Raw genomic sequence first — 27,457 nt, forward strand, 5'->3', positions numbered from 1 at the left:
TTAAATGTCAGAGTTCATTCTTGACTGAGAGCATTGGTGCTGTGTGGTCCATCGTGAGCATTGTTCACCAGGGGTTTGGACGAGGCGGGATCTGTGGAGCTGGCCTGAGGAGACCGTAAGCACAAAACAAAGGTTCAAGTTCATGTCCCCAGATATGTCTTTAATTCATCATTCTGTTTGTGCTGTTTGTGTATATGGAACTCTGAGCAATTGCACACAAACAGGCTGTGATAAGGTCCCATTTTCCCATTGTAGATCACTATATCAGAGTTACTATGGAAACTCGGAGCCCACTGAAGAAATTAAAAAAAAAAAAACACCAGGAAAAGGCTCTGTGGTAATACTCAAAATGTTCCTTAAAGTGGTAGCTTTGCCTCTAATTTAACATCGCCATGTATCTTCTAGCTAACTCCATTTACCCGATTGCTACATACACTCATTTTTGGGGTGTTACTTTAAACTTTAATCTATTACTGCTCCAGCGTCAGTATTTTTCCACAGTACACGTAGAGGGTGATGCAAAAAATCCTGTGACCGTGAGAAAATCAACTTCAAACTGAAACTGGGACTCATGGTTCTGCTTTTTGCTTTGCCTTTAAAGGAGCCAACACAGTATTTCACACCAATTCTTAGATTTGCATATTGACTGGTATTATGTCAGATGCCCTTCCTGTTGTGACCCCAAACATTCTGGCACCAGCACAAGCACTGGCCTAGGCTGGCCTGTGCCTCCTTGTGTCTGCATTCAAGCTTGTGCAATGGAAAATAGGGAAAATTATGAGTGTTAGTCACAGCCATGACTTAAGATGCTTTTATGTCAAAAAAAGAAAGGAAGTCACTTTTTATCCCTTTATTTTGTCTGGCCCTTCAAACATCCTTCAACACAGGTCTTAAAACACGGTATGGCTTTAAGGTAATGACAAAAAGCTGATTTTAAAAGCATTTCCATATTAAGGCAAAAAGTTGAATGGAATGGTCACTTTATAACAGCATTTGAAATGGAGCTGCTCTTATGTATTTTGTTTATTTTTGTTAGGATTATAAAAGAAAAAAAAAGTACCAAACGTTTATGCAAATAGATTGCAGAAACTTTCTAAATAAGTGAATTGTTCAACAAATACAACAAAGTCTACTGGACTTGTTTCATCTTTGAAGTTGATAATTGAAATTGTTAGTTAAAAATGTCAGCTGATCATATATAAACTGTAACATAATATTACACATTTGCATCCAAATCTTATTTCTATAAAAAATCAAGGCAATTAAACTTGATTTATCCAATAAAGTTCCCTTTTTGTTAAAAAAGCTATCTACACATACAGACAAAATTACATACATAATGTTTCTTAAATGCACAGACAGCACATCATGCAAAATGTCACTTAGGTACAGTTTTATACTAGGTTCACCTATGTCCTATTACATACAAAATGTAAACCAGGTGTGTTATAGGATCTGTGTCTCTAGTCGAGCAGGGAGGGCTCTGAGGGACGAATGACAGTGGGCCGGTTGGGAGCAGCTGGGGGTCGTCTGCTGCAGGAAGAGACAGGAAAGAGGAGAGACATGCAGTCATGCACCAGAGCCCCGAGATACCACAAGAGTCCACATCCCCAATTCAAAACAAAGTAGGACAGAGCAAAACACATGCGGCAATCCAGCCTCTATTTCACAAAGCAGGTTGAACGAACCCTGAGTTTAATTCTTGATTCAAAATTATACTACTCAGACAGGGCCAACTCAGAAAACAGGTTAAACCACTCAGACTTGGTTCACTTCGAGTTTAGCTGAGAAGAGAAGCCACAATCAGGGGAGGTGTCCATATTAGAGGGACAGGAAGTTAAGTGACTGTGGACAGGTTAACGTCAGATTTGATATTAAAATGGGATGTTAAGTAATACTTTGACGAATAGTGTGATGCATTAAAACATATTTTTTACACTTACTTTTTAACTTGCTGTTTTACAGTTTTAAAGTATTTTTACACAGCCTCAATTTGCACAAGTAGGACTTAAAGGTTAGATAAATATTTGAGGATTTGGGGTGTTCTTAATGTGGCATTAAATATATTTATTCAAGTAAGGCAACAATTCAGGTCACAACTCATTTCATTGATTGACATTTGCTTGAAGCTGATAAACCAAACACATTTAACAAGTTATCATGAGCAGGAAATTGTGTTGAATTAAAAATTCGAAATTTAAATAAAATGTATAAAAGTGAAAAATAAATTCAACTTATAAAGTTAAATGCATCATCAAACTTTTAACTGTCACTATACTTCTGTCAATGAGGAAGTGAATTGTTCAATCAGAGCTTTCCTTCAGGAGTAGACTCTGGTCAAACTCAGAGGATTAAACCTGCTCTGGACCAGGTCAGGTTCACAGAGTGAGTTACCATGGTGACTGACTCAGGGTTTAGGTTTACTCTCTGTGAAACCGAAAACTCTGTTCACCTCTTGTCAGGGTGCTTCTAGAAACAGGGCCCTAGTGTACAGCATAAAATAATATATGAAAATTAAATGTTATGCTATTATTGCAATTATCAATAACACTTTAAATTGGAAAGAAGCAGCAAACAAGTATTTAACAGCAAGAAAAATTGCAAATATTGATTTAATTCTTATACAGATCAAAAACAGTGTGCAAGAAGTCAAAGTTAGCATAAATCCAAGCTCTACCTGAGGTTTTTTTTTTTTTTTTTTTTCATAAAATAACGGGAAAACCAGATTTAAACAAAATTAGATTTGCAGATCATTGAATTTTTTAACTCTGTCCCAACTTTCTTGAATTGGGTTCACCAATCATTCAGATCACCCAAAGAAATACATTCTTTTACCTGGGGATTCCGGGAGGCAGACCAGGTGGTACACGGGCCGGTCTAGATGGGATCAGTGGCACCTGTCCGGAGTTGGGGTCGGAGTAAGTGGGCTGGGCAGGCGGTGGTCCAGGGCGGGAGGGCACTGGTGGACCTCCAAATGCCGGAGAGGGGTTCAGAGGAGGCTGAGTCCCAGGAGCCGGGCCTCTCGGTCGACTCGGAGGGGGTCCTGTCGCTGCAGCTGTGGGTCTAGCTGCTGGAGGTGGACTGAGAAAGAAAATACAATAAAATAAACAAAAAATACAATTAAATATATTAGAGATAATATGAATTACATACTGTACATTTCAGACAGCAATAAACTGCAGTGTTATTTCATATGTTTATAGCAGTTAGATATAGTCAAAGTGCCATGTTATGTAAAGCCATGTGATCATATTTACACCAATATATAATATGATATTGTAATATAATATATATAACGTAAATAACCAATTATTCCCTCAAAATACTGTGTCTTCTTTGCAAAATCACCGCAGTTTTGAAGACCCAATCTTCTTCACAATAGACTCAAACTGGTCTGATCTACATGTTCACGTCTAACTACAGTTGGCAAGAAAATAGATAGTAGTATCAAAAAGAAACAATGATTATCAATGCTGAGTGCTGAGCATTATCTTTAGTATCAAAATCAAGTTTAAAAATGTAAGTAAGGCAACCGGCTACTGCTACACATTAACTTTGTGTACAAAATACAAATTGTACACGAAACATCTAATTAATCCCATTTACTCAATGTTTCCTGAAAGATTGTTTTCCCCTGACTGGACTGTAAAAGGCTGAGGGACTATGATATGGTTGTCTATTCAGAATGAACTTTACTGATGATTATATTAAAACAGCACTGTGTCTTTGCTTTTCAGGGGTTGTTACCTTGGGTCCTTGGCGAGCCAGGTGTCATCGACAGGTGGAGGGACAGGTGTGGAGATGGTGGTGGCACTGATGTCCCCAATAATGACCAGTGCCTCCTTCAGGGCGTGGTACATCCTCAGCATCTCATCTCTCCTCTGAGCCTGCTCTGCTGACTCCTCCATCAGACTGCCCTGGTCCCCGGCCGAGTAAAGGTACGCCAACAGCTCTGAGTGGATGAAGTCCTTTGCCTGTGGAGAAAAGCTAAAGTTAAAGTTTATCTCTGTAATTCCCTCTGCTGTATTGTCACGAATGTATACTGCCTTAGGCCTATAGTAGCTAGGTAATGCTACACCTGTATCCCGATTGGAAAATTTGTAATATGAATTATCAAAAAGACATTCATGGGTTTCCTTCCTGTTCTGAATGATTTGGCATGGTAATGGCTGTCTATTGTTATAGCAATTCAAGATTAAAATATTATATCTTTTGAAAGGTAAAAGGTCCTCAGAAAATCCTTCAAATCAGGAATGAATCATATGTCTAAAACACACAAATACAAGCAAACAAGTGTGAGAATACAAAAATGTAAGTGGCTGTGACCATTACAGCATCAGTCTATTTAAAACAAGTTGAGAATGATCTAATGCAATGTGTAATATCAGTCTCACAGCTGACTTTGTGCTGACAAAAATGTAGATGATACATTTTTTCTTGTTTATGAATAACAGATTGAAACATTAGTGACTTTACTAATGAATGTATTACTGCCTTACACTGTTGATCATAAGGTGCATTATAGTCTTGGGCATCAGGTCTCTAATTGACTTGTTGACGATGCCGATGTAGGAGTCCACCAGGTTCCGGATGGTCTCCACCTGTCGCTCGAGCTGAGGGTCCATCGATACAGTGTCCCCGGGCGTGATAGTCTCCTCATTTTCAGACTGCAGATGAAACAGACGTAATAAGACATTAAAGACATTTGCAACCACTCATTTGGGTAACAACAAAAAAACATAGTAAAATATGCTGATAAATGTGAAGTGTGTGTGTGTGTGGGGGGGGGGGTGGGGGTGTGTGTGTGTGTGTGCGTGTGCTACTAGTAAAACTTGTATTAGTTGACTTTATTTATTAAAATGTGTCCTCTGTCCACCCTTCAACCAGAAGACAGAATAAGTCAGGAGCAGGAGGGCAGCCACTCACTCATGAGGTGTAGTGGAAAATACAGACAATAAGAATCCATTTACAAAGCCCTGTGAGTTATGAGATAGAAAGTAGGTTTATTCTTTGTTCCATGTCAGGACAGGGATGGTCCAGCCCTGGGCACAGACTGTCGGCCTCTCTCCTTCCCAGTCAAGTCTCCTTCAGAGCCTGATCCAGTCTGAATTCTTAGAGCCTCTGTGCTCTCGGTATTTATACCAGAATGACAAAGTGACTATGAATAAGAAATTAAACAGATGCTAGCTGTCATATATAAAATTAATATTTTGAATAGTGTTACAATATTAAATTTGTATTAAAAAGTGTATTAAAGTTTTAAAACTCAATTTTAAAACTAAGGAATTTAAATTCTTGATACTTAATACTGATGTCAATACAAGAATATGATAACAGAATGTAATTTTCAACATAAAATAATCATATTAATTTTATATATTAGCATGGGGTTTTGTACTAGTTCTAATGTTGATCAAGACCTCTTAAAAACTACTCAGAAAAGGTTGTTTGTTTCCTACTATTTATGTAATTCACCTCAGCAGTGACACTTAAAATGTTACCTTATTAGTAGTTTTAGTAACTATTAGGGCCGAAGTATTGCTTTTTCTCAACTCTAACACCCTAAACTGATCAATGAGACATTTTCTCTTTAGAGTTGAGTTTTACATGTTACAAAATCCATTGTAGCCCACCTGGTCTTTCTCTGGGTAAACTCCGGCCCTGAGAAATGAGGCCTTCCAACTGTCCACGTCATCTTGAGTGTCACAGGCCAGTTCGATCTGCCGCAGGTCCTTGTACACATTTCTAAGCACCAAAAAACACATTAACAAACAAGACACAGGCATTACTGAGCATCATACACACATAGTCACACACACCGCTGTTCGGTGTTAAAAATAGCAAAGACGTGCTTGCTGGACATAAAGCCTTTCTCCACATCTCTCAGCTTTAAATTGTCCAAGGGTAGCATGTACTTCTTTTCTTTCTCCTACCAAAAAGTAAGAACATTAATAATGAATTCCCAATGCGTACAGCTATAAGTGCACTGTGTAAATAGTTTGACATTACCTCTTCATCTTTGTACCAGGAAAGAGACTCTGCGGTCAGAACAAACCAGTAATCCTTGGACCCTCCCTTCATAATACTGATGTTGATGGTGAGCCAGCCTCGACGGATCACCTGCAGACAGACAAAAACAACCTTGTTCATCACCTCCTCTTTAAAGCAACACAAGGAAACTTTTCACACAGTTCATAGCAGCAAACTCACAAAGGGCTGTTATGTCTTAGTATCTACTATGAGTAGGTAACACGTGCTGGTTTTGACAGTAAAATTGTAGCTGTTATTACTAATATATTCCATAATTTGGTTAAATAAATTCCACAGTACAGTAAGGTTTACTTTATTCCTCTGCATTTGCCCTATCTCTCAATATCACTGGTTTATAGGGGACACCAAAATCCCCAGAGAAAATCACCCAAACGCAACGAGAACATGCCAACTCCAACCAGAAAATACCTTCTCTATGAGAGGTAAGAATGCTAACTGTAGAGTGGGGGTTACATGGTGATTTTGGGGTCCTAGCCGGAAACGTTTGGCAATTCTGGTGTAAAGAATACTTTGCCAAATAACAATACCAAAAGGTTAAGGGATAGACTTCATGAAAGGTTGAATGAAGTTGATTTCAAATATTGCTAGGAAGCTCAAAACTGCAAATACAAGCCAAAAACACATTAAATACACACAGTGGAGTAGCACATTCAGTTCAGCAAAGATCTACTAACACTGAACAAATCCACCAGCACATCACCTTCTCCAGATCATCTTTGTCAGACTGTGCAGTGGGACATAAAAAGCAGACACAAAGAGGCAACATTTAAGGAACCAGGCTATAGGACAATGCAAAAAGATAGCACAGTTTTCCAACGATTCCATTAAAAATAAGATATTAAAATCTAGGGCTACACAATTTTGGTAGTATTAGTTTAGATTCGATTTGTGTTTTATGTTTTCAAAGCAGGATTCAATTTACAGTGCACATTTTAAACACGTCCAGGAGATCATTTGAGATCATTTACAATTCAGAACAAAATCTAGACTATAGAGTTAACATGTTTTTTTTGTGTGTATTCATAAAATGTTTGCGTTGAGTTTTATTATCCTACCTAGATCATAGCATTCTTTGAAAAATAAATGTCCAAGTATGGGAATCCTGACCACTTTCGATAAATAACTGTCCTGCTGATTAATAGGATATATTTATCTATATTTTATCCATATTTATCTATAATCTACAATAGTCATATCAGGCTGCACAAATTTAGGTTATATTACTTGCCCCCACTCACCCAAAGAGGAAGTGACAGAGGAAGGTGTGTGGGGGTACGGTACTCACAAGGATCTCTCCCTGGTCAGAGAGAAGAGGAGCAGAGAAGTGGAGACAAAAGAGGCACAAATAAGATGAGAGGACAGGTCATAGACAGACATGTAAACATAGACAGAAAATGAAGTCATAGACATAGTCACAAAACACCCTCGGAAGGACTGAGGCTGGTGCTCCATGTGGACGAGAGACACGAGAAGATTTAAAAGCATTCACCTGGTTTGGCATCACTCTCTTCTTCGTGGCATTGGCCGCTGTTCTTTGTTGAGCACTGCAAACAGTCAAAGACAAAAAGGAAAGAGGTTATTATTAAATTAATACACCTAACTGCTCATGTTACTGTGAATGCATATTTCAGCCTGTCATGATAACACATTTTGAAGCACGATTATATTGCTACAGAGAAATATTGCGATAAACAATAATATTGAAAGTACTTTGTGTCACTGACACAATTACACATGATAATCCCAGTAAAACGTTTTTAAATAGACAGTTTCATTAAATGAAATGAGCTGCAACGCTAGCCACAGAAGTTATTTATTCAGCTCTGAACAGCTCAAATCTTATGGTATTACATAAAAATGGCAAAAATATAAATTCTGTTATCTGGACAAAAAGTTGTAGGAATGAAAATGTTTCACTGCTCATCCAAGCCTCTTCTTCAGTTCTGGTCAGATTGCTGGTGGCCACTGCCTTATATCTGTCTGAAGGGAGGAGCTAACTGCAGTGGAGCGTCTTCACTCCTACAACTTTTTGTCCAGTTGACAGATTTTACTTTTGGCTTTTACTATGGATCAGACCTGGACAGCTGAGGGATTACACAGACATCTCTCCACTATTGCAAAGAAATTGTATACATGATAAATATTGAACTCCAAAATATATTGTTCCAGCCTTTATATACTAAACAATAAGTCAACATAGTAATTATTGTGATAGGCCTATGCATATCATGTCGATAACATAAATGAGAAGGGGCTAAAACTCAAACAAAATGTTATTTATGCAGATTACAGTTTTACTACTAGGCCAGGCCACCCTTGCATAAGAGTTCTCAACAGGCTGAACAGGGTTAAATAAAAGTTAATAAATAGATCAAAATATTGATGTTAGATTTTCTGCTGCTTCTACAAAGCTGCCACATTCAAATATATCATTTTACTGAACTACTATTTTTAAATAATTTATCTGAGCAAAAGTTTAAAAAAAAAAAAAAATCCCCCTAACATGTATTTATTTTCAATCTACTTTTACTTTTGTGTTAAAATGGATACAGGATATGAATTTCCTCAGAAAGTACAGGTCATACAAAATAGTTTTCATGTTGTTTGCCCCCACTGAGGAATGAGGAAATGTATGGCTTTAGTGCTTTTACTGTAAACTGTGTACCACTATTTGACATATTGGTCATACTTGGCAAATCCAATAAAGTCCTCATGGTTTGTGTTGATGTAGGAGAGCTCAATGTCAATCAGCAACAGCACCTGGGAAAACACAAAACAATGACAGATGTAAAAGTCCTTAAAGCCATTAAACAGCTCATCATATGTGAGCTCAGTACAAGGAACTAGGACTAAACTCTGGCCACACTACAGCCACAGTGCCCCCTGTAGTTGATGTTTTGAAACTGCAACCTGGTCTTTAGTCTTCCTGTTATAGTGTGTGTGTGACCAAACCTGGTCTTTGGTCTTGCTGTCCCTCTCACGGATGTAGGTGGTGACGATGCGCTCTGTCTCCTCTCGCAGTCGAGGGTATGAGCCGAGCTGTGAATACAAACACATGCTGCATACAACTGTAGTTGTAGCAAAGTGTAACTAAACAAAGCCTTACCCAACACCACACACTACAAATCCCCATGTTACTACACCCACATTCATTCAAATTTCCAGTACTGTGCAAAAGTCTTAGACAGATAACATCAGTGAGCAAGGGCCTCTCCAATGTTACACATTACATTGGACTATAATGTAGATAGACTATAATGTAATATGTAATATATATGTAATATATATGTAATGTATATAATGTATATTATATATATATATATATATATATATATATATATATATATATATATATATATATATATATATATATATATATATATATATATATATATATATATATATATATATATATATATATATATATATATATATATAAAAAATTTTATACAGTGCTCATTTCAAACATATCCAGGAGCATCTTGTATGTAAAACTACAATGTTGGCAGGTTTTATATGTACATTTTTACATGTACAGTATATATATTTTATCGGCACAGAATCTTACTGTATATTATGAAAATTATATATAATCTTGCTGCCTTACAATAAGCATATATAAACTTGAATGTATTAAACTATGTTTGATACATAATAATAATTTGAGCATCAGCTGAATGAGCTGAACTCACTAAAACGTTTGCACAGTATTGTCAAACTTATTCAAATAGACAGTTTATTAGAAAAAGACAGAACATTCAAGTGTCAAATTAGGACAGAGAAAGCTACAAGAGACAACTGACATAAGGGTCAGTTTGTAAAGTTATTGGCATGAGGAAGGGGGCACAGCACAGGTGGGGAGGGCCTGGGGTGTGTTGATCTCAGAAAGTGCCTTAAAACATGTAAATTTGATTAGATAAGTGACCAGGGGTAAAGCGTGGGGAAATTAATGATACAGGGGCAAGTGCAACTTTGGGATCAGACATGGGTAATCAATGCTGATTATTTACAAATAATACATTTCACATTTTGGGTTAACTATGGAAAACACACATAACAATCAACAATATACATGTTATGTCTATTGCTTAGAATGATCTGTTTTTTTCTGATTTATTCAGTTTAAATATATTTTTATGTTTTGTTGGTCCCTTTTGTTTCCTGTTTACCTTCTCTGTGCACTTCCTGATCAGGGCCACGACCTCGGTGACGACGAGGTCAACACATTTCAGACAGGGGTCTTTCAGCTTTATGATCTGCTTTTTCACTATGGCCTCAAATGCCAGGTCTGGGGTGAACAGGCCTGTCCTGGGATGGTGCGAAGAGTGGACCATTGAAGTGAGGATAGAAGTAGTGTAGTGTGGGATTTATATAAGAAAGTAGACCCAGAGAAATGGATGCAAAGGTGAAAAAAGATTCAAAAAGATTTTGAGAAAGAAAAAGTTTAAAAGTTATTTAAAGTTTGTATCTAAAACAAGCAGCAGAATCTACAGGTTGTAGTACAGCTGTGGCCAAAATGTTGAGAACACCTGTCTGAATTTACTGCAGGAGGAGATTATAGACCATGAAGATTATCGCTCAGGGATAACAAATATTATATGGGATATTCTGGATTTGTAAAATTAATATCTGCCATGTTCACTCTTTCATTACCAAGGGTTCTGATGATTTTGGCCACGACTGCATTATTCACATTGTGAGACTTTTGCTGCTTGGGTAATAAAGACCCTAAACATGTGCGTGCTTGTCTGGAGCACACACAGTGCTGAGACTACACACTTCACCCAGGAGCTCAGGGCTTGTGGGTTAGCGCCTCTAATACCTTATTGGTGCATTGTCTGACTGTGTTGATGAGCTCCTGGATGACCAAGTCGATGCATTTCACACAGGGCTCTTTCAGCTTTATGATCTGCTTTTTCACTATGGCTTCAAATGCAAGGTCAGGGGTGAACAGGCCTGTCCTGAGGGGTACACAAATCACACAGACAGAGACACAACCCGATTCAGACTGGACAAGACATAGACAAGAGCAACACACTAGGGTCATAAAGAATGTTTAACTTTACTGCTAGCAATGTATGGGATCATAAACAATACTTAAAGTGCATATCACAAGTGTTTTTTCATGTTTTCTAATTATTACTTTGTTTTGGACCTGTGGTAAATATTAATCACAGTTTAACATCTGTCAAGTGGTGGTTTGTAAAGAAAAGTTGAAAAAATAAAGTAGAAATGTCACCAATACACAAAATTTCATCCAAAATGCAGAGTTTATGCACAAGGAGCACGTTTTTCTAAGTTTAAACATTACTTTAACAACATAGAAAAATATTAAAAATGTGTTATCATGTATTAGTCTTCAAATAATACCATATAGCATATCGTGAAAATTATATGACCTTTGGCCCTTGTTTACAGTGTGATTGCAACGTGATGTCAAATCTGCTGCCCATTTTCATCCAAAAAGTAAGCAACAGCCCGAAAACTAGCAAACTAGGAAAAACTATATTTTAACAAAATCTTAAATATGATTATGAAGTTAGTAGTTAAGCCTGTCATATGCACTTTAACTGTGTAACATGGCTATCTCAAACTTTGTATCAAGGCTGCTGTGGCCATTATGTACCAAATCTATGATCAAAGCTGCTTAAGAAAAATGTCCACATAAGGGCGAGGTTCAACATAAACAGACACAAACAGATAGCACTAGACATAATAACAGTAACAGTAATGTGTAAGGTGTTGTTGCCGGGACTTGCCTCACGCCGTGGATGTTTTTGATGGCGTAACTGATCTCTTTCCTTAACTCCTTCTCATCAAACTCCATCTGTGTACAAATAACATTTACATTAACACCATTCGCACGACAGTACCATCATTAAACGTACTGTAGCATTCTGGTGTAAGGAAGCACGCCAAATTCCTGTTGTTTATTTTCTGAACACAAGGGCTACTGTAGACAATACCCCACACCAAAACAAGAGCAAAACAACAGCAGTTTCAACTCACTAGAGCCAGTCTCCCAAACGTAGACTGTATAAAGAAGTGGACTAAGTGAATGTGACGTCACCCATAGCGTTCGGCTCCAGTCAAATGAAGCTCATCGAGGCTAGAGCTGTTACAGGAGCGAATTTGGAGCCAAGTTCTATATTTGGAATTCCGACCGCGAGTATCATAGCAACCAAAGAGCCAATCCGGAGCGAGGCTGTTGAAGGTAACGCCCCTTCCTGCTCGCATGCTGTCAATCAAACCTGTTGCTAATGCTTGCGGGAGGGACCTCGGGGAAAGAAGGCGTTCGTATTAATGTTCAAATCTTGATTTACAGACACGAAAATGTCACGGAATAAAAATACCAGGATCGTGTAGAGCAGTTCAATACAAATATTTCAAGACCAAAATAATGAGGTTCACTGCAGCAGTTACAAAGAGGGGGATAATTTTTCAATGTGAAGTGAATTGGAGCCAGAACTGATGGAACCGAAAGCGTCCCCATGCTCACTTCCTACTTGGAATGCAGCAGCTAGCAGGTTAGTTATATCCTTTTATATATAGAGTCTATGGTCCCAAAACAGACCAGGAACTGACGGATAGAACCTTCAAATCAACTTGTCAGCATAGCAACCAAGTGTCAGACACAAAAGCACATAAACAAACAGTTACAAGAACAACAAAAGGTGTCAACTCTGAACTAAACACAAAATATCAGCTCATTACAAGACTACTAACAAAGGTTATTTCTTTCTTTCATACAAAGCTGATCCAGATATGCTATACGGTGGTCCCTCGCTATATCGTGGTTCACGTTTCGGGGCCTCACTGTTTCTCAGATTTTTTTTATGGCAATTTTACATGCTTTTTTACAGCGTATGAACATGCATTGTGTTCTGCGTCCTGATTGGCTAAGACACTGCAGACCATTGTCAATAACTCTCCTCCGTGCCATGTCTCCTGTACAGTACAGAATGCGTTCAGCCAAATTTACATAAATGTTTGTTCGACACTACAGTGGAGCGCTGCCAGGACGAAAAGACATGGTCAGGGGAACTGTGAAATATGTGTGAGTCACTATTAATTAATTAAACAAGAGTGACATGTGAGAAAATGTTAATGCCTGTCTAAGAAAAAGTGTATAAAGTGTGCGTGAGGGTTTAACAGCCTTCAAACATATAATAATTGTAAAAAATAAAGCAGACTACTTCACAGATTTCGCCTACTACTGGCTATTTTTCGACCGCGATAAACGAGGGACCACTGTATATAAGTTTTCTACTGGTGCATCCCTCGTAAAATGTGACTTTAAGCAAATGCCTAGTGTGGTAGTGAGTGTTACCTTCACAAGTTCAAAAGGGAAACGTTCATGGAAGATGCGATTGATCTTTGCTCCCCCAGACAGATTTGATGTATCCACCTGATCACCGGACCCTTCAATGCACTTCTCAAAGTCCACCCCAAACTGCTGCACCATCCTGATCACCAAAACAAACCACTTTTATAACAAGTAAATATGAACTCTGATATAAAACTGTGTCTGTGTGATAGTCACTGCAGTAAAGCCTTGGTCTTGCGTGTTGGATCATCCGGTCTAAAGTTCTTGTATTCTTCAACCTCTTTCTCCAGAGACAGGAGCTGGCTTTGGAGCTTACTACGCAGCCCGGGTAAAGTGTCTCGAATGTGGTTGGTGAGTTGCTATGGGCACAAAGCATTATGATATTATTTGGACTGCAAAATAAACATACAATATGCTATAACTATATTGAATAATCTATTATTCCTCCTCATTTACACACTCGAAGTTGTATTAAGAGTGATACATGTCTGCGTAATCTTTACTCTCCTGTAATCAAGGCGGGATTGCACCAAAAATTCCTGTTTTCTCCTATCCCCCATACACACCCACTGCTTTGTACTTTGATTTAATTTTTTTCATCAAGCATAAATGAGAAAAAGAACTAGAATTAAGTGGGCTTATTTCTTTTACTTTTAGTTGTTTCAGTTCAGTCTTGTGCTTAAAATGTCCAATAGTGAACTGTGTAACCTGGTTGAGTGACTTCTGGAGATGAGGTGTGCCCATTCGCTCAGCTATGTGTCTGTAGGCTGGATGAGACAGGAAGAACTTCCTCTCAGCGGCCAAAGCAGCGCCAATGTCTTTCTTTCCATCAATGTCCTTCTGACTGCGGTTCACAACTCCAATGTAGCCTGAGGATTAACAGTATGTACGTAACACTAAGATGATATTCAAATGCATAAGTAGTAATATACATCTGAATGTTCATATTTACCTCTGCGTAGGGGCAACAGTTTGTTTTCCAGGATGTCCCGCGCATCTGTCCCTTCATCCATCAAGTCCAGTTTAGTGATCACTCCAATGGTTCGCAGCCCTAAGAGAGAATTGTTCAGAAGGTACTCAATTTTGTTACTTCAGTAAAAATACAAGTACTGGAGGAAAAAAATACTAAGTAAAAGTATCACAAGAAAAAATCTACTTAAGTAAAAGTATTAAAGAACCCATTTAAAAATGTAGAGTAGAGTAAAAAGTAAGATTTTGAGATCTTATAAGGCTTGAAATAAGAAACAAGTGAATTAATATTTTTGTTCTATCTGTTTTTATTTGTATTTATTGTTAACTCAAATTCTGAAGGTACAAAAACCCCAAAAAACTTAACCTCTTCAGCAGGTCTCAGACAGTTATAAACAATACTTTTCAGTCCTGTTCAAAATGTAGTGGAGCAGAAAATACAGATACCTGCTCTCAAATGTAGTGAAGTAAAAGTAAAACATATCCACTTTAAAATGTACTTAAGTAAAGTACAGATGTATACTAAAGAATAATACTTTAATATATTTACTTGGTTACTTTCCACCACTGACTATATGCAAATAAAGAATACTTGAACAGAATACTTAAGTCACAAAGAAAATTATCATTAACCATCAACCAGCAATTACATGAAGCTAATGAAATAATGATCCATAATGAAGAGCAAATAGTGATCTTCCATTCATCTCAGTGAGTCTATTAATAATGTAAGAGGTAATTATTCTGGTGAGGTTTTGCACACAGGGACAAAGGCTGGCTGTAAGATAAATGTAATTATCCAGGTGAGAAATAAGAACAAGCCTAGTTACATTTAATGAAATATCATGTGGGAAATCGACACACAAACTGAATCTCTCATGATTGAAGACACAGTTACCTTGAGGGTCGACCTCTTTGGAGATTTTCAGCGCATCTGAGTTTGCCAGGTCAGTGTTGGCGGGGGTCACTGCCAGGATAAGGCAGCTCTCCTTGGTGATAAATTGCATTAGCATGTCTCGGATCTGGTGCTCTATGTCCACAGGCTGATCCCCAACGGCCACCTTAGTCATCCCCGGGAGGTCGATGAGGGTCAGGTTCAAGACTGCAGAATACATTTATATACACGAAAAGTTAACAATGCTAACAAGTTAACAAAGTCTAGATTCTGACAGTTATATTACTTATTGTAAAGATGTCTGATGAGGAACAGTTATCTATAGTCCTTACCAGAGACTGTATAAAGAAGTGGACTAGCGTTGTTCTCCAGTCAAATGAAGCTCATCGAGGTTAGAGCAGTTATGGGGCGAATTTGGAACCAAGTTCCATATTTGGAATTTCGGCTGCGAGTATCATAGCAACTAAAAAGCCAGCGAAGCTGTTGATAGTAACGCCCCTTCTCGCCCACACCACTGATCTGGCAAGGAGTGGGTGGTTCACAACATTAATCAAACCTGTTGCTAACACTAGCGAGCGACCTCGTGAAAAGAAGACGCCTGATTTGTCTGTCATTAATGTTACTTTCTTGATTTACTGACACAAACCGTAATAAAACAGGATCATGTAGAGTGGGTTAATACAAACATTTTGAGACCAAAATGATGAGACTCACTGCAGCAGTTACAGAGAGGGAGGCAATTTTTCAATCTAAAGTGAAATGGAGCCAGTCGATGGAGCCAAAAGTGCGGAAATGCTCACTTCCTACTTGGAACACAGCGGCTAGCAGGTTAGCTGTGTCTATTTATATATACAGTCTATAGTCCTTATTTTTATCAAACATTTATTTATTGTAATTAAAGGTACTCTATGTTACTATTCTGGCGGATGACCCACTACCTGCTTGTTTTTGTGGAGATGATTTTGCTTTGCCTGGAATTTTGCACAATACAGTACTGAAATTATCTCCATGGAAACAAACAGGTGGCACCATCAAATACAAGAAGAGCGTGACTGTTACCATGTGGGGAGTACACTCGGAGGTTTATGGGGATGGGAGAGATGCCTTTGTTTGATCCTGTGATACGATCCGTCTCAGCCTCGATCTCAAGACGGACCTCATCGAAATCCACAAACTTTCGGCCTTTACAGTGCAAAAACTCTGCATACTCTGCACACAGTTAAATCAAAAACATCAATCAACAAAATCAACCCAAGACACCAAGTTTATTTATGAAACTATGAGTTGAACAGTCTCTCTAAACTTGCCTGCTTTACTGTTGACCAGCTGCAGGATGAGAGGGCGACGTGTGACAATACCAGATCCTCGGGGCAAAAAGTCTCTGAGATATAGAGACAGACAGAGAGGGGGTTAGAGATACAAAGAGAAAATGGGGAGCGGAAGATATATATATAGAGAGAGAGAGAAAGAGAAAGAGAAAGGGGAGAGATAAAGAGAGATTGAGAGAGAGAGAAATGGGGCCAGATAGAGAGAGAAAGGGGAGAGAAAGATATATATAGAGAGAAAAAGAGATCAAGAGAGAGATATAGATAGATAGACAACAGAATCTAGTTTTTAACACAAAATATTAGTAGTTTGTTTAAAATTACCATCTGGCCCTGACAGTTCTCACATCAATCAGTAAATTATCCTACATTTCCTTTCAAATAATGTAGATCTATCTCTTGAATACTATTCTTGCAACCTAGGATGGAACCTTTCTGACACAGTTTGACCCCGTGTCCTGCATGAACTGGACCCTGGACTATGAAAGTTGTACTCTGGGCTAGCTGGATGAGTTCAATAACAAATAAATAAATAACTCTAGAGTTGTATGTATTGTATGGGGCATTTGAAAGCACTGTCTCTGTATGCAGCCCTCAGAAGAAGCTGCATTATTGATGAGAGGCCAAGACAGACAAGCTTACATCCTTATTCATAATATATAGTCCTAACCACCACAGAGCACCAATCCGAATGGAAACTCCAGTTCAATACAGTGCTGATAATTAATGGGTCACTGACTGCACGTGGCTCTGTCTGAGTTCAACAATAACTGCCCCATTTTTTCAAACAGACAGAAGCATGATTAGAAGAAATACATACTCACAAACTTAAAGCTAAAGTCTGTGACCAGTGCTGAGCGAGCAGGAAGTTGCACAACAGGGATCAACTCCTCTTTCCTCACCTCTTCCTGTGACTTCTGACCACTTAACACGAACCAGAGCAACAGAGTTTTAATCAATATATATGGATAGATCTGTCCCAATGAGAGCTCACGTTGGCCATGCCCAGGGACTCATCTCTGTGATCTTGTTGCTAGGCTTGGTCAGGACTACCTTAGCTAGAGAATTGTACCTATGGTGTATATTTTGGATAGATGGGGGAATGGAGGAAATCCATCCAGACACAGAGAGAAACGTACAAATTCCTCGTAAAAAGGCACAGGCGACCCGGGAATCAAACCTGAATCCTTCTTGCTGTGTGAGTGTAAGTGCTAGCCACTCCGTGGTCACCGTGGCGCAAGCAACATGTAACAACATTTTACAGGTTTAATCTAGCATACTGTGCAATAATGTGTTTATAATGGAAGCTCTAAACCACTGCTCCTGACAGGCTGCATCTGTAACATTTAAGGGTCAAATGCAGGGGACACATGTTTCTACAGGGACAATAAAGTCTACCTTAACCTTGAATCTGGGGCTAAATCAGGAACTATTACTTACCATCATTGTATTAACAATCAAATGTTTTCCTTAGTATCGATCCTATATTGGTAACGGTTTATAATAATTACACTTTAATTAGCCTTAATGAAGCATGAACAAATATGTTATTAAGAAGGTTTAGGCTTAGAAACTATGTAATTACATACTGACATACTCAAACTCCAAACGTGAATGGCTGTTAATAAACAGTTTGTTCATTATGAGTGAAGTCTTTCTTCATGCTTTATTAAGGCTGTAAATAGTGCAGTTAAGTGTTACCCCAATATCTATAGTTTGAAATGTAGCCACACTATATTCATGGAAGGCAAAACACTTTGCCATCACTTAGTTCTACCATACAGTCTATGAGTTCTACATTAGTTGTGCCGATATCATTGGCTGAGAAGTGAGAAGGAGGGTTTCCACGTGGAATACTCGTTCATGTAATCGGGCTGATCTAAACATAGTGTGACATTGTGGGACATGTCAGATGGGCTCATTGACAAACATGAAAACAGCGAGGGAGTTTTTAGAAGTCTGTGTCGTGCAGTGTGTCATATCCCGAGACAGTGCAGCTGGTGACATCACTGCTGACCCCGGCAACCAGCATCAATGCCCCCTCTGTGCCCCTCCGCCGCTGCTCGGGATGCCCAGACAAAAGGCAACAGGCGAAAGAAGAAGACGTGATTACCCAATCAACAATCTCATCATCAACAAGAGAAGTCATTCAGTGTTTATTACTTTTTGAGCATGTCCTTTACTTTGAGATGATTTTATATGTTCTATTGTAACACAAAAGAGGTTCTGCAGTGACATTTCGGCTACATCTATGAGCCATTAGGCCTACTTTTAAAATTAAGTTTCTATAAAGGATAAGCTTTAAGATAACATAAAGATAAGAATAGAAAGTAAGCTACCTTATTTCATGGCAATATGAAATGTAGCAGCCTATAATGAACAAAGTAGGTTATTTAGTTGGGATATGTCACTTGAAGAGTCTACACTTTTTTATAGAGGCCTGCTGCAGTATTAGCATTCAGGGTGCATACTGTTCTACATCTTCAAATCCACTATTTGAATCAAATACTAAACACCACATCAACAATTGGTTTGGCTAAAGAAACATTTTTAGTGCCACTGTGCCTCAGGCTCCAAAGTAAAATATGATCTGACCTTTGTCTTATGAACTTATTTACAAGCAATCTCAAGAAGCTTCATCAATGATCGACAGGGACTTGGTCATAACGCATTTATGACTAGAAGCCTATCTTAAGACTTATTTTCCTTTTACTATTTCAGCAGCTGTTGCATGAGCGGCTTATTTTGTGGTGAAAAGCACAAGTGAAAAAAACTGTTGGAAAATTTTAGGAACAGGGAGAGAGCACAAAGCCAAAACGTGCTTAGTTGACAAATTTGGTGCAGAAGTCAGGCTAAAGCTTACTGTTGTGTGATGCCAGCAGTTACACATGCTACTTACATTAAAATGATTCATTCTGTAATTAATGAAATGTGTTATTTGTACAACCTTCCAACGAAGTTTTCCAGTACGGAGCTCTTCCCCGCACTCTGGCCGCCCACCACCGCTATCTGAGGCAGGTCCAGGTTACAGCTCTGCCCGATGGAGCTGAAGGCGTCCTGGAGCTTGTTGATCAGGGGGATCAGGTCCTCCATCCCCCGGTTTCCCATGGCTGCAGACTTTTCTCAGCACACCGGGATTTTCCCCTGCGCCCCTCCACTAAAACACAACGGGTAAAGTCGTTTTCCAAACTTTTCCAGATGGCAGTTTATGGACCAATAAGCAAAGTCCTTATAAATAACAGGAAAAGTCTTAAAAATATTGAAATGTGACGATTCCAGCTCCAGTGTCAATAAAGGCAAGATTTCATGACAGAACCCGCTTCGCTGGACTGAAAACTAGTGTCCTGTCATCATCCGGTCAGGCGACAGGGAGCCTCCGCTGCAGACCCAAGACCCGCCCCCTCAGCACAATGCGCTCTCCTCATTGGACAAAACTCGTGTCAGTCAAAAATCTCCTAAAGCGTTTACTGTTCTTCTCATAGACTGCAGACACGGGGCTAGTACTAGGTCTATCTGCATATAATCATCCTTATAGCTTCTTAACAACTAATATGTCTAATTATAATGTAGGCTTATATCAATAATCAATCACACTTTTATTATTTCTTTTGTTTTTAGAGCAGTGCCTACATGTCAACTTTTTCAAACACAAGAGGGAGCCCTAGTCTCACAAATGGCCCCAGTCTTTACCTGCATGCTGAGCTAAAGTATTATGATTTTTCATGTTTTCTGAGGAAAATTTGAGTCTGTGCCTTTGACTGTACGTCTGCACTCAACACTTCTGCCTAATGGCTATAGCCTGTAATGATTACAACAAATTACTTCAAGTGGCCCTTTTATTTTGATCATAAATACACCTTTTAACTTAACCTAATCACTAAACATGTGTCCATTTTGGTGAAAGGTTACTTCTAGGCCTACCTTTAAGATTAGAAACAAGTAATACATCATGTTAGCAGCACAAAAATACAACAACATATAACATCAGATAATATATTAATGTATACAGAATTTGTAAGTTTAAATAGGCTACATAATCTTCATTCATCAGGAACAAAAATCAGGCTGTGTTCACTGGACTGTAGACAACAGTAGACTCTGAATCTGTGCATGTGATCCTGTTCTTGTGTTTGGTGAAGCGCACGGAGGAGTAGCCCTCTTCGACTGTTTGGACATTGGCATAAATGTCACTTGTGGGTTCCTGGATGCTGCCCCTGTCATGCTCTGCGGTCAACAGGTCTGGTTCTGAGCTCTGATTGGCTGAGCAAACTATAGTCGTGTCCTTGAACTGTCTCTGATGGTATCTAAATGGGTCAGTCAGGGTATTATCTCCTGCGGCAAAGAAAGTACACAGTTAGAACTCCACCACTTCCTCTGTGAGAGTGAGAGTAAAAGTTCCACATTTGTTTTTCTCAAACTTAGATTTCGGTGTCTCTTACCCATTGGTTTGCTGATGTCTCGACGTCTGTGTTTGATGAAAATTACACCAGCGATTAATAGAATAAACAGTAGAGCACCCAGGCCCATTCCGATGTACAGCAGCTTCTCTGTATACACAAAAGAAGTTACTATGTGTGTGTATTTTTATTTGCAGTATCAACCATCAGTGCTTACCAATAGATGTTCTGTTCTGCAGGGATGCATTTGGTGAGTTCTCAAATGTACCTAATTTAAAAATAAATAAAAATAGCATAACATTCAGTTACAAAGGTTTAGTCTCTTGAGAGTTCATTTCTCATTTTACCTGTTGACCAAATGTATGTGAGTTCTTTTGATTATTTGTTACTGGACTATAACACGGTGCAATGCTCTCTTATTAGGAATGGTGGAAGAAGTACTCAGTTTTAAGTAAAAGTACAGATACTGAGACAAAAATATTCAAGTGAAAGTGAAAGCATCACATAAAAGAATCGACTTAAATAAAAGTATTAAAGTACCGTGCATTACCTGTTTTTTACCCGTTTAAAAATGTCCCTAAAGAGTAAAAAGTAAAAGTATTTTACGCAAATTTTTAGATCTAATAAGGCTTCAGGTGTAATGATTTTGATAAAGGTGTGAGCTGAATTTGCTTCAACAGAAACAATTAAATAATATTTTTTTTCCTAGCTGTTTTACTTGTATATTTTTGTTTTCTCAAATCAAGAACATGTTTTCAATAGGTCTAAGACGATAATAAAAAATACTTTTCCTTTTCGTCCAGTTAAAAAAATGCAGTGGAGTAGAAAGCACAGATACCTGCTCTCAAATTTAGCAAAAGTAAAAGTATCCATATTATCCATAATATTTTTTACACAATATTTATCCTGAGCACCTTTTTTTTTTTTTTTTTTTTTTTTTTGCACTAGTACAGAACTTTTTCTTATTTATTTAGTCTATTTTTGTAGCACATTGATATTTGAGCTATAGTCGGACCAAATAGCAAACAAACTTATGAGGCATTATGGATAGTAACTACTTAAGTATTTCCTTGTGCTATTACATGGCTCGCTCGGATAAGTTTTTACTGGGATTATCTGGCGTTACACATTATGTCCGTGGTATATCTCTAACCCCTTATCTTGCAACACTACAAGTTCTCTTCTCAAAAAATTATGCTGTATAACTGCATAACATAACAGTGAATGATATGTGCAATTTAAGGTTTTGAAATATAGCAAATCCACTCTACATTTATTGCCAGCTAGTTTGGAAATGTATGAGCTTACTTGGTGTGACAGTGATGGACACATAGTTGTATGTATCTTTGCCCACTCGCTCCACCCCACACCAGTATACACCAGAGTCCTCCTTGGTCAAGCCTGAGATGGTCACGTAGAAGGTGTTCCCAGTGTCGTTTATGCTGTACCTTCTGTTTTGATCCTTCTGTCGGCTCATTATTAAAACATCCCTGTAATCACATGGGTCTTTACAGAAATATTTGATGTTCCCATGAGCGTTACTGTGTGAGCACTCGATCACCAGCGTTTTGCCTTCCTCTGCAGACAGCGGAAAAGCCTCCACCTCCACAGCCCAAAAACCTGTTGGACACATAAACCTTAAATGAATCTTATTTGAAAAATGCAAGAGATCAAGGAACCATCCACCCATTCACACACACATTCACACACCAGCGTACGCAGACACTGAGGATGAGGTGCATTAAGTGTCTAGCCCAAGGACACGACAGCATTCATCTATGGGAGCTGAAATCGCACCACCAACCAGTGTGAGGGTGGATCTGACCGCTCAATGTTTATGTCGTGATTATGTTATGATGTTTATGTCAAGAGGGGGATTCGAACCGCCAACAGATCAGTCGACAAACACCACCTTATAGCGTAGTGTTGGCACTGCTGTTAGGAACATGGCACTAACAGATGAATTACCGTAATAGCTGCCCATTTTAGAATCAGAACCAGTCCAGCAACCCTTTTGTTTTGAGCCTCAACAGTAGGCCTGCCATGATAAATACTGTATCAACTTAATCTTTCAATATACGGAAGCTGGAATAATATTTTGTTTGGAGCTCACTATTAATTGTGTGTACTTTTTCTTTATAAAAGTGTGGAGATTTGGTCTATTTTTGTAATGCTATCACATTTGAGCTGTAAAAAGTGTGAATTATTGACCAATAATAGTACAATATATGTTGCAGTTCAGGCCTTTTAATGATACCGTCTATTTGAAAATGTTTTACTGGGATCATCTTGCATTGTTATTATATCAGTGGCATAAAGTAGTTTCTATATTATTGTTTATCGTTGTATATCTCTGTACCGATATGTCATGCTTCTCACTGTCTGACATGAAACAGGAACAGTTTAGTCTGATTTGATTCAGACAGTGAGAAAAAAAAGCGTCTGTGTCTTTTCATATAGTGTATGTAAACTTCTGGTTTCAACTGTATTTCAGCTACTTTCAAATAGTTTGGACATTCCTGGTTTTAGTATATGTGACCTATAAATTGGTGACTACAATTATTTTACAAGAAGACATAGAAGACAACCTGACTAAAAAATACAAAAAATAAAAACAGTAAATGTCCATTCTCTTACCTCCCAGAAGGAGAACGATATCGACGAAGCATAGATGCATAAAAGTCATTGTCGCAAAGTCTCCTTTATGCACCGCTTTCAGACTATTTTAACACAATTGTGGAGCTTCCTCTTTTTTTAATGAGTCAACTTCCTGTCAGAGGTATCACAAGATGACTAGACATTCAGTATTTAATCACACAGCATGAAAACATAGTCAGTAATCAGGAGTAGTCATCATTTGGTCAATGTATTACAAAGGAGTGTGGAAGAATTACAGTACAAACAGAGCAGACATCCTCCTGCTGCAAAAATGACAATTAAATGAAAAAATTTATTAAAATTACTTTTCTGGTGGAAGATCTGGCACCTGCTTGTCTCCATGGAGATGGTATTGCTTTGCCTGGAATCTTCACAAGTATATCATTAAAGATAGCTTTGTTTCTTTGAATTACTGTTTCTGTTACAAACATGTCATGTGCTTATCATCATGGAGATAAACAAGTTTGCAATAAATTTCAGTTAAATGATTTTCTGTTATGGAGGGCATTTGTAGACATTCAAACAATAGAATATTTGGTGTTGAATTGTTAATTGATGTGGAAATGAGTTTGTCACGTGAACTCTATGGATGGTAAAACTTTTGCTCATTCCTCTCTTATGAGTCTCTCACATTTGCGCTAGTTTGAAGTTGATACCATGATAGATGTGTTCCTCCACTGAGCTCAGATCCAGGTCCTGGTACTGACTAAAGCGACCCAGTCCCTTCTCTTGTGTGAGAGGCTCCGGTGCCATGGACTCAGTCTGTTTGGACTGCCTCTGGTTGGTGCAGAGACTGTCCCCTGGTGGTGGATTCTGTGGATCGTTTGAAAATGTCTCACAGTCTGGGCAGATGCAGGGCTCTGGCAAAACTCCAGACTTCATAACCTCATAGTCCTCTGACATCTGTGGGGTAAAGAACGATCACGCTGAGGATTCAACCAAATAGATGGGTTTCAGATGACATCAAAGTATTCTATAGGTCAATAATATTTAATACAGATGCAATACAAGACTTTATTGGGCTTAGCCACTAAAAGGAATGATGAGGTTCAACATTTATGAATTTACCTTCTCATGGCAAAGTACAATGTAATTAATAGCAAATCTGGCTCTTGCCCCCATCAGAGTATGACATCATCACAAACTTGAATCTGATACATAAACAGTACATAAACAATCTAAAATAACTTGTCATCTTGTCTGCTCATCATATCATTGATTTGATCTTGTTTCATGTAGGCCTTTAGCATATATAATAACACGATCACATCACTATTTTTGACATATGCTATTATTCTGTACAACATGCCACCCGTATGATTTTATAAACCAAATGCCTAGATTATACTGTGTGGGCATTCTACCTCTGTGTGACCCACTGCCAGGTCCCAAACCACGAGTTAAACCTTTCTATCACAGATGCAATTCTTATGCTGTACAGACCACATCATTTTACTGACACTTATGCCAGTTTCAAGTGATAATATAATATATAATATTATAATATATAAAATCTGGTTATAAATGAATTGGGATGCTGACCTCTCGTGCAATCTGTTGGCTGTGTCTTCTCTTTCTGACAGTGAAAATGAGGCAGAGAGTGAACAGTAAGACAAAGACCAGCGCAGAGAGACAGGACACCACTGTCACAAACATGGGCAGGTTACGCTCTGCAAAACACACCGCAGCTTTATTTAGCACTTTTCCCTCTATAAATGTGGACATATTCTCCAAATGTTGACATAAACACTCACTGTCCACAAAGATGTTGGGGCGTGAGGGCAAACCAGGGCCTGTAACACAAACACATTATACAATGTTATAACGAGTACTTCAATTTAGCTACTTTTGCTAAGGGCTATCTCACTTTACACTAATGTAGGCTATATTCTTCAAGTTTGTAAAAGCAGTACCAAAAATCTCATGTATTTATCTAATAGCCTATTAGATTTGGATATTTGTATTTCCTGATCTGTAGCAGCCAATAGCTGCATGTGATTAGGTCTACACAAATTACAACTCAATTAGCCTATGTTTTCATGAGAAAACACTAAAAATCAAACGTGTTTTAAAAGAAATACTGCTTTAACGATGAGTTTGTGTTTAGCTTTATGTTTTTATCATTGGTGGGAAAGCCCAGGGTGACCTTGCTCCAAGACACACAAGAATGAGCATCAGAGTTTAGTTCAACTAAACTATTTTATTCTCATTCTCAATTTAATTTGATTGTACGTAGCCTAATAATCTGTGGAATGGCCTACAGTCATAGACAAACATAAATGTACTTACTCGGGCGGGTCACAGTGTGTACAGTTTTTGTGTTTGCTGTAAGGAAGAAAAACTGAAGCCTTAACAACATTCATTCAAGACTATTCCATGAGAAGAGAAATTTACGTTAAGAGAAACTCATTGTTTTAGTTTAGTAAGACTTGCACTCACAAGTTTCTGTAACGTTGAGATGAAACACCGTAATTAAGTCAGGGTTGTCTGGCATTTTGGCAACACACCAGTAGGTGCCGCTGTCGTCAGGGTCCAGACTGTCCATGTGCACCACAAACTGGTCAGCAGTGGTGTTGTCATGGAGGGAGAATCGTCCATTCGTCACCCAGCGCTCTGGTGGGTTCGTGCGGATCAGGTAGGATTCACACGCTGGCTTGGCCTTGCAGAAGAACTTGGAGTTGTTCTGAGCAACAGGATAATATTTACATGTAAAGTCCACACTGTCACCTTCCCTCAAGGCCACAAGTGTGGGTCTGGAGCTCATTATAAATGCAACTGTGGAAGAAAAAGAGTCGATCAGATCTATATCCTGTCAATAGTCTTTCTTAGATGGGGAACCATAAAGTTGATCTAAATCATTGAGTAGTTTAAATTCAACAAAGGTAGTCTAATGTGAAAGAGTCATCATGGGGCAGGTCAACCAGGAAATAGTCTAGGGCCCAAAACAGGAGAGGGTCTCATAAGACAGGCCTGTAACCGCCTTAAGTTAACAATGTGTCTTATTATTTATTGTCACAGTATAAATTAAATTTGATAAAATCAACAGCTAAAAACTTTTAGGGTTATTTAGAAAATAATATAAAGTCCAGTGAATGTGTGAAATAGTGAATGAATAAATCTAAATATTTGGCATGGTTAAAAACTGTAATGATGAGTGTGCAGATTTACCTTGTTTTTGGAGTATTAGTATTGAAATAGCCACTCTGATCGGTCCCATCGCTCCTTTTGTGCCTTGAACAGACGGACTACTTGAGACTGTGCTCCCAGCTGCTGTTATATGTGGCAAATCTCTTCCTCTTTCACAAACAATTATAATAAACCTTCTGAAAGTTGAAGTCACTTACATTCATGTAGGATATTTTTATTAATGCCATGTAGGGTGAATTCAGGTAAAGTTAGACATCAGGTAAAGTAGTGATTAAGCATAAGAGTAGTTTTTACATGTGGAAGTTTAAGAGTCTCCCATTAAATGTGATCTGAAATTGTAGCCTCAGATCCTGTATCTACGAAACATGAAAATGACAGAGGCATGTCATATTGTGGTGTTGAATGAAAGGACTACAAATCTAACTGAGGGAGTTTGTACATATTATATTTTGCACTCGCCTAGTGAAACAACTGGATGGTGGTTCTGTGAATTCTGTGAATTTATATTTCTAAAAATTGACAAGACCTAAAACAAATTGAAAACACACAAAAATGCAAGTAGAATTAATTTTGGAATATTTCCTGACTACTAACTACTAACAAAAAGTGTCCCACTTAACCTGTATTCACCCTAAATACAGACAGATAAATGCCTCTGCTAGCCTTCATAAGTTGATGGGGACAGTTT

The 27,457-nt window shown here is 38.3% G+C and overlaps 3 protein-coding genes across 8 annotated transcripts; all 3 read right to left on the reverse strand.

The window, feature by feature from the left end:
• Nucleotides 1–23: 23 nt before the first annotated feature.
• Nucleotides 24–19,919, reverse strand: LOC117390526 (dynamin-2-like). Of its 6 annotated transcripts, XM_055225273.1 has the most exons (21): nucleotides 19,515–19,872; nucleotides 16,550–16,623; nucleotides 16,302–16,451; nucleotides 15,246–15,449; nucleotides 14,331–14,429; nucleotides 14,087–14,247; nucleotides 13,595–13,737; nucleotides 13,382–13,517; nucleotides 11,811–11,878; nucleotides 10,874–11,012; nucleotides 9,004–9,090; nucleotides 8,741–8,811; nucleotides 7,541–7,595; nucleotides 6,010–6,120; nucleotides 5,820–5,929; nucleotides 5,634–5,745; nucleotides 4,500–4,667; nucleotides 3,748–3,974; nucleotides 2,836–3,081; nucleotides 1,428–1,533; nucleotides 48–104 (listed from the first exon to the last, which is right to left on the reverse strand). In XM_055225273.1, the coding sequence occupies exons 1-20, from the start codon at nucleotides 19,673–19,675 to the stop codon at nucleotides 1,464–1,466; spliced, it is 2,592 nt and encodes an 863-aa protein (XP_055081248.1). In that variant the 5' UTR covers nucleotides 19,676–19,872; the 3' UTR covers nucleotides 48–104; nucleotides 1,428–1,463. The 6 variants fall into 6 exon arrangements, with proteins under 6 accessions (XP_055081254.1, XP_055081248.1, XP_033844442.1 ...); XM_055225279.1 differs by lacking the exon at nucleotides 1,428–1,533 and having other exon boundaries at nucleotides 24–104; XM_033988551.2 differs by lacking the exon at nucleotides 48–104 and having other exon boundaries at nucleotides 1,273–1,530; nucleotides 19,515–19,919.
• Nucleotides 19,920–20,402: 483 nt separating this feature from the next.
• On the reverse strand, nucleotides 20,403–23,661 carry LOC117374594 (CMRF35-like molecule 7). The gene is made up of 5 exons (XM_033970767.2): nucleotides 23,602–23,661; nucleotides 22,273–22,584; nucleotides 21,182–21,232; nucleotides 21,007–21,114; nucleotides 20,403–20,899 (listed from the first exon to the last, which is right to left on the reverse strand). The coding sequence occupies exons 1-5, from the start codon at nucleotides 23,648–23,650 to the stop codon at nucleotides 20,628–20,630; spliced, it is 792 nt and encodes a 263-aa protein (XP_033826658.1). The 5' UTR covers nucleotides 23,651–23,661; the 3' UTR covers nucleotides 20,403–20,627.
• Nucleotides 23,662–24,130: 469 nt separating this feature from the next.
• On the reverse strand, nucleotides 24,131–26,854 carry LOC129457056 (CMRF35-like molecule 2). Its single transcript, XM_055228828.1, has 6 exons — nucleotides 26,791–26,854; nucleotides 26,062–26,397; nucleotides 25,912–25,947; nucleotides 25,377–25,415; nucleotides 25,165–25,292; nucleotides 24,131–24,525 (listed from the first exon to the last, which is right to left on the reverse strand). Exons 1-6 carry the CDS (start codon nucleotides 26,837–26,839, stop codon nucleotides 24,250–24,252), a joined length of 864 nt encoding a protein of 287 aa, XP_055084803.1. The 5' UTR covers nucleotides 26,840–26,854; the 3' UTR covers nucleotides 24,131–24,249.
• Nucleotides 26,855–27,457: the final 603 nt, after the last annotated feature.

This window comes from Periophthalmus magnuspinnatus, chromosome 1 (assembly GCF_009829125.3).
Source record: "Periophthalmus magnuspinnatus isolate fPerMag1 chromosome 1, fPerMag1.2.pri, whole genome shotgun sequence".
NCBI classification, from domain to species: Eukaryota; Metazoa; Chordata; class Actinopteri; order Gobiiformes; family Gobiidae; genus Periophthalmus; species Periophthalmus magnuspinnatus.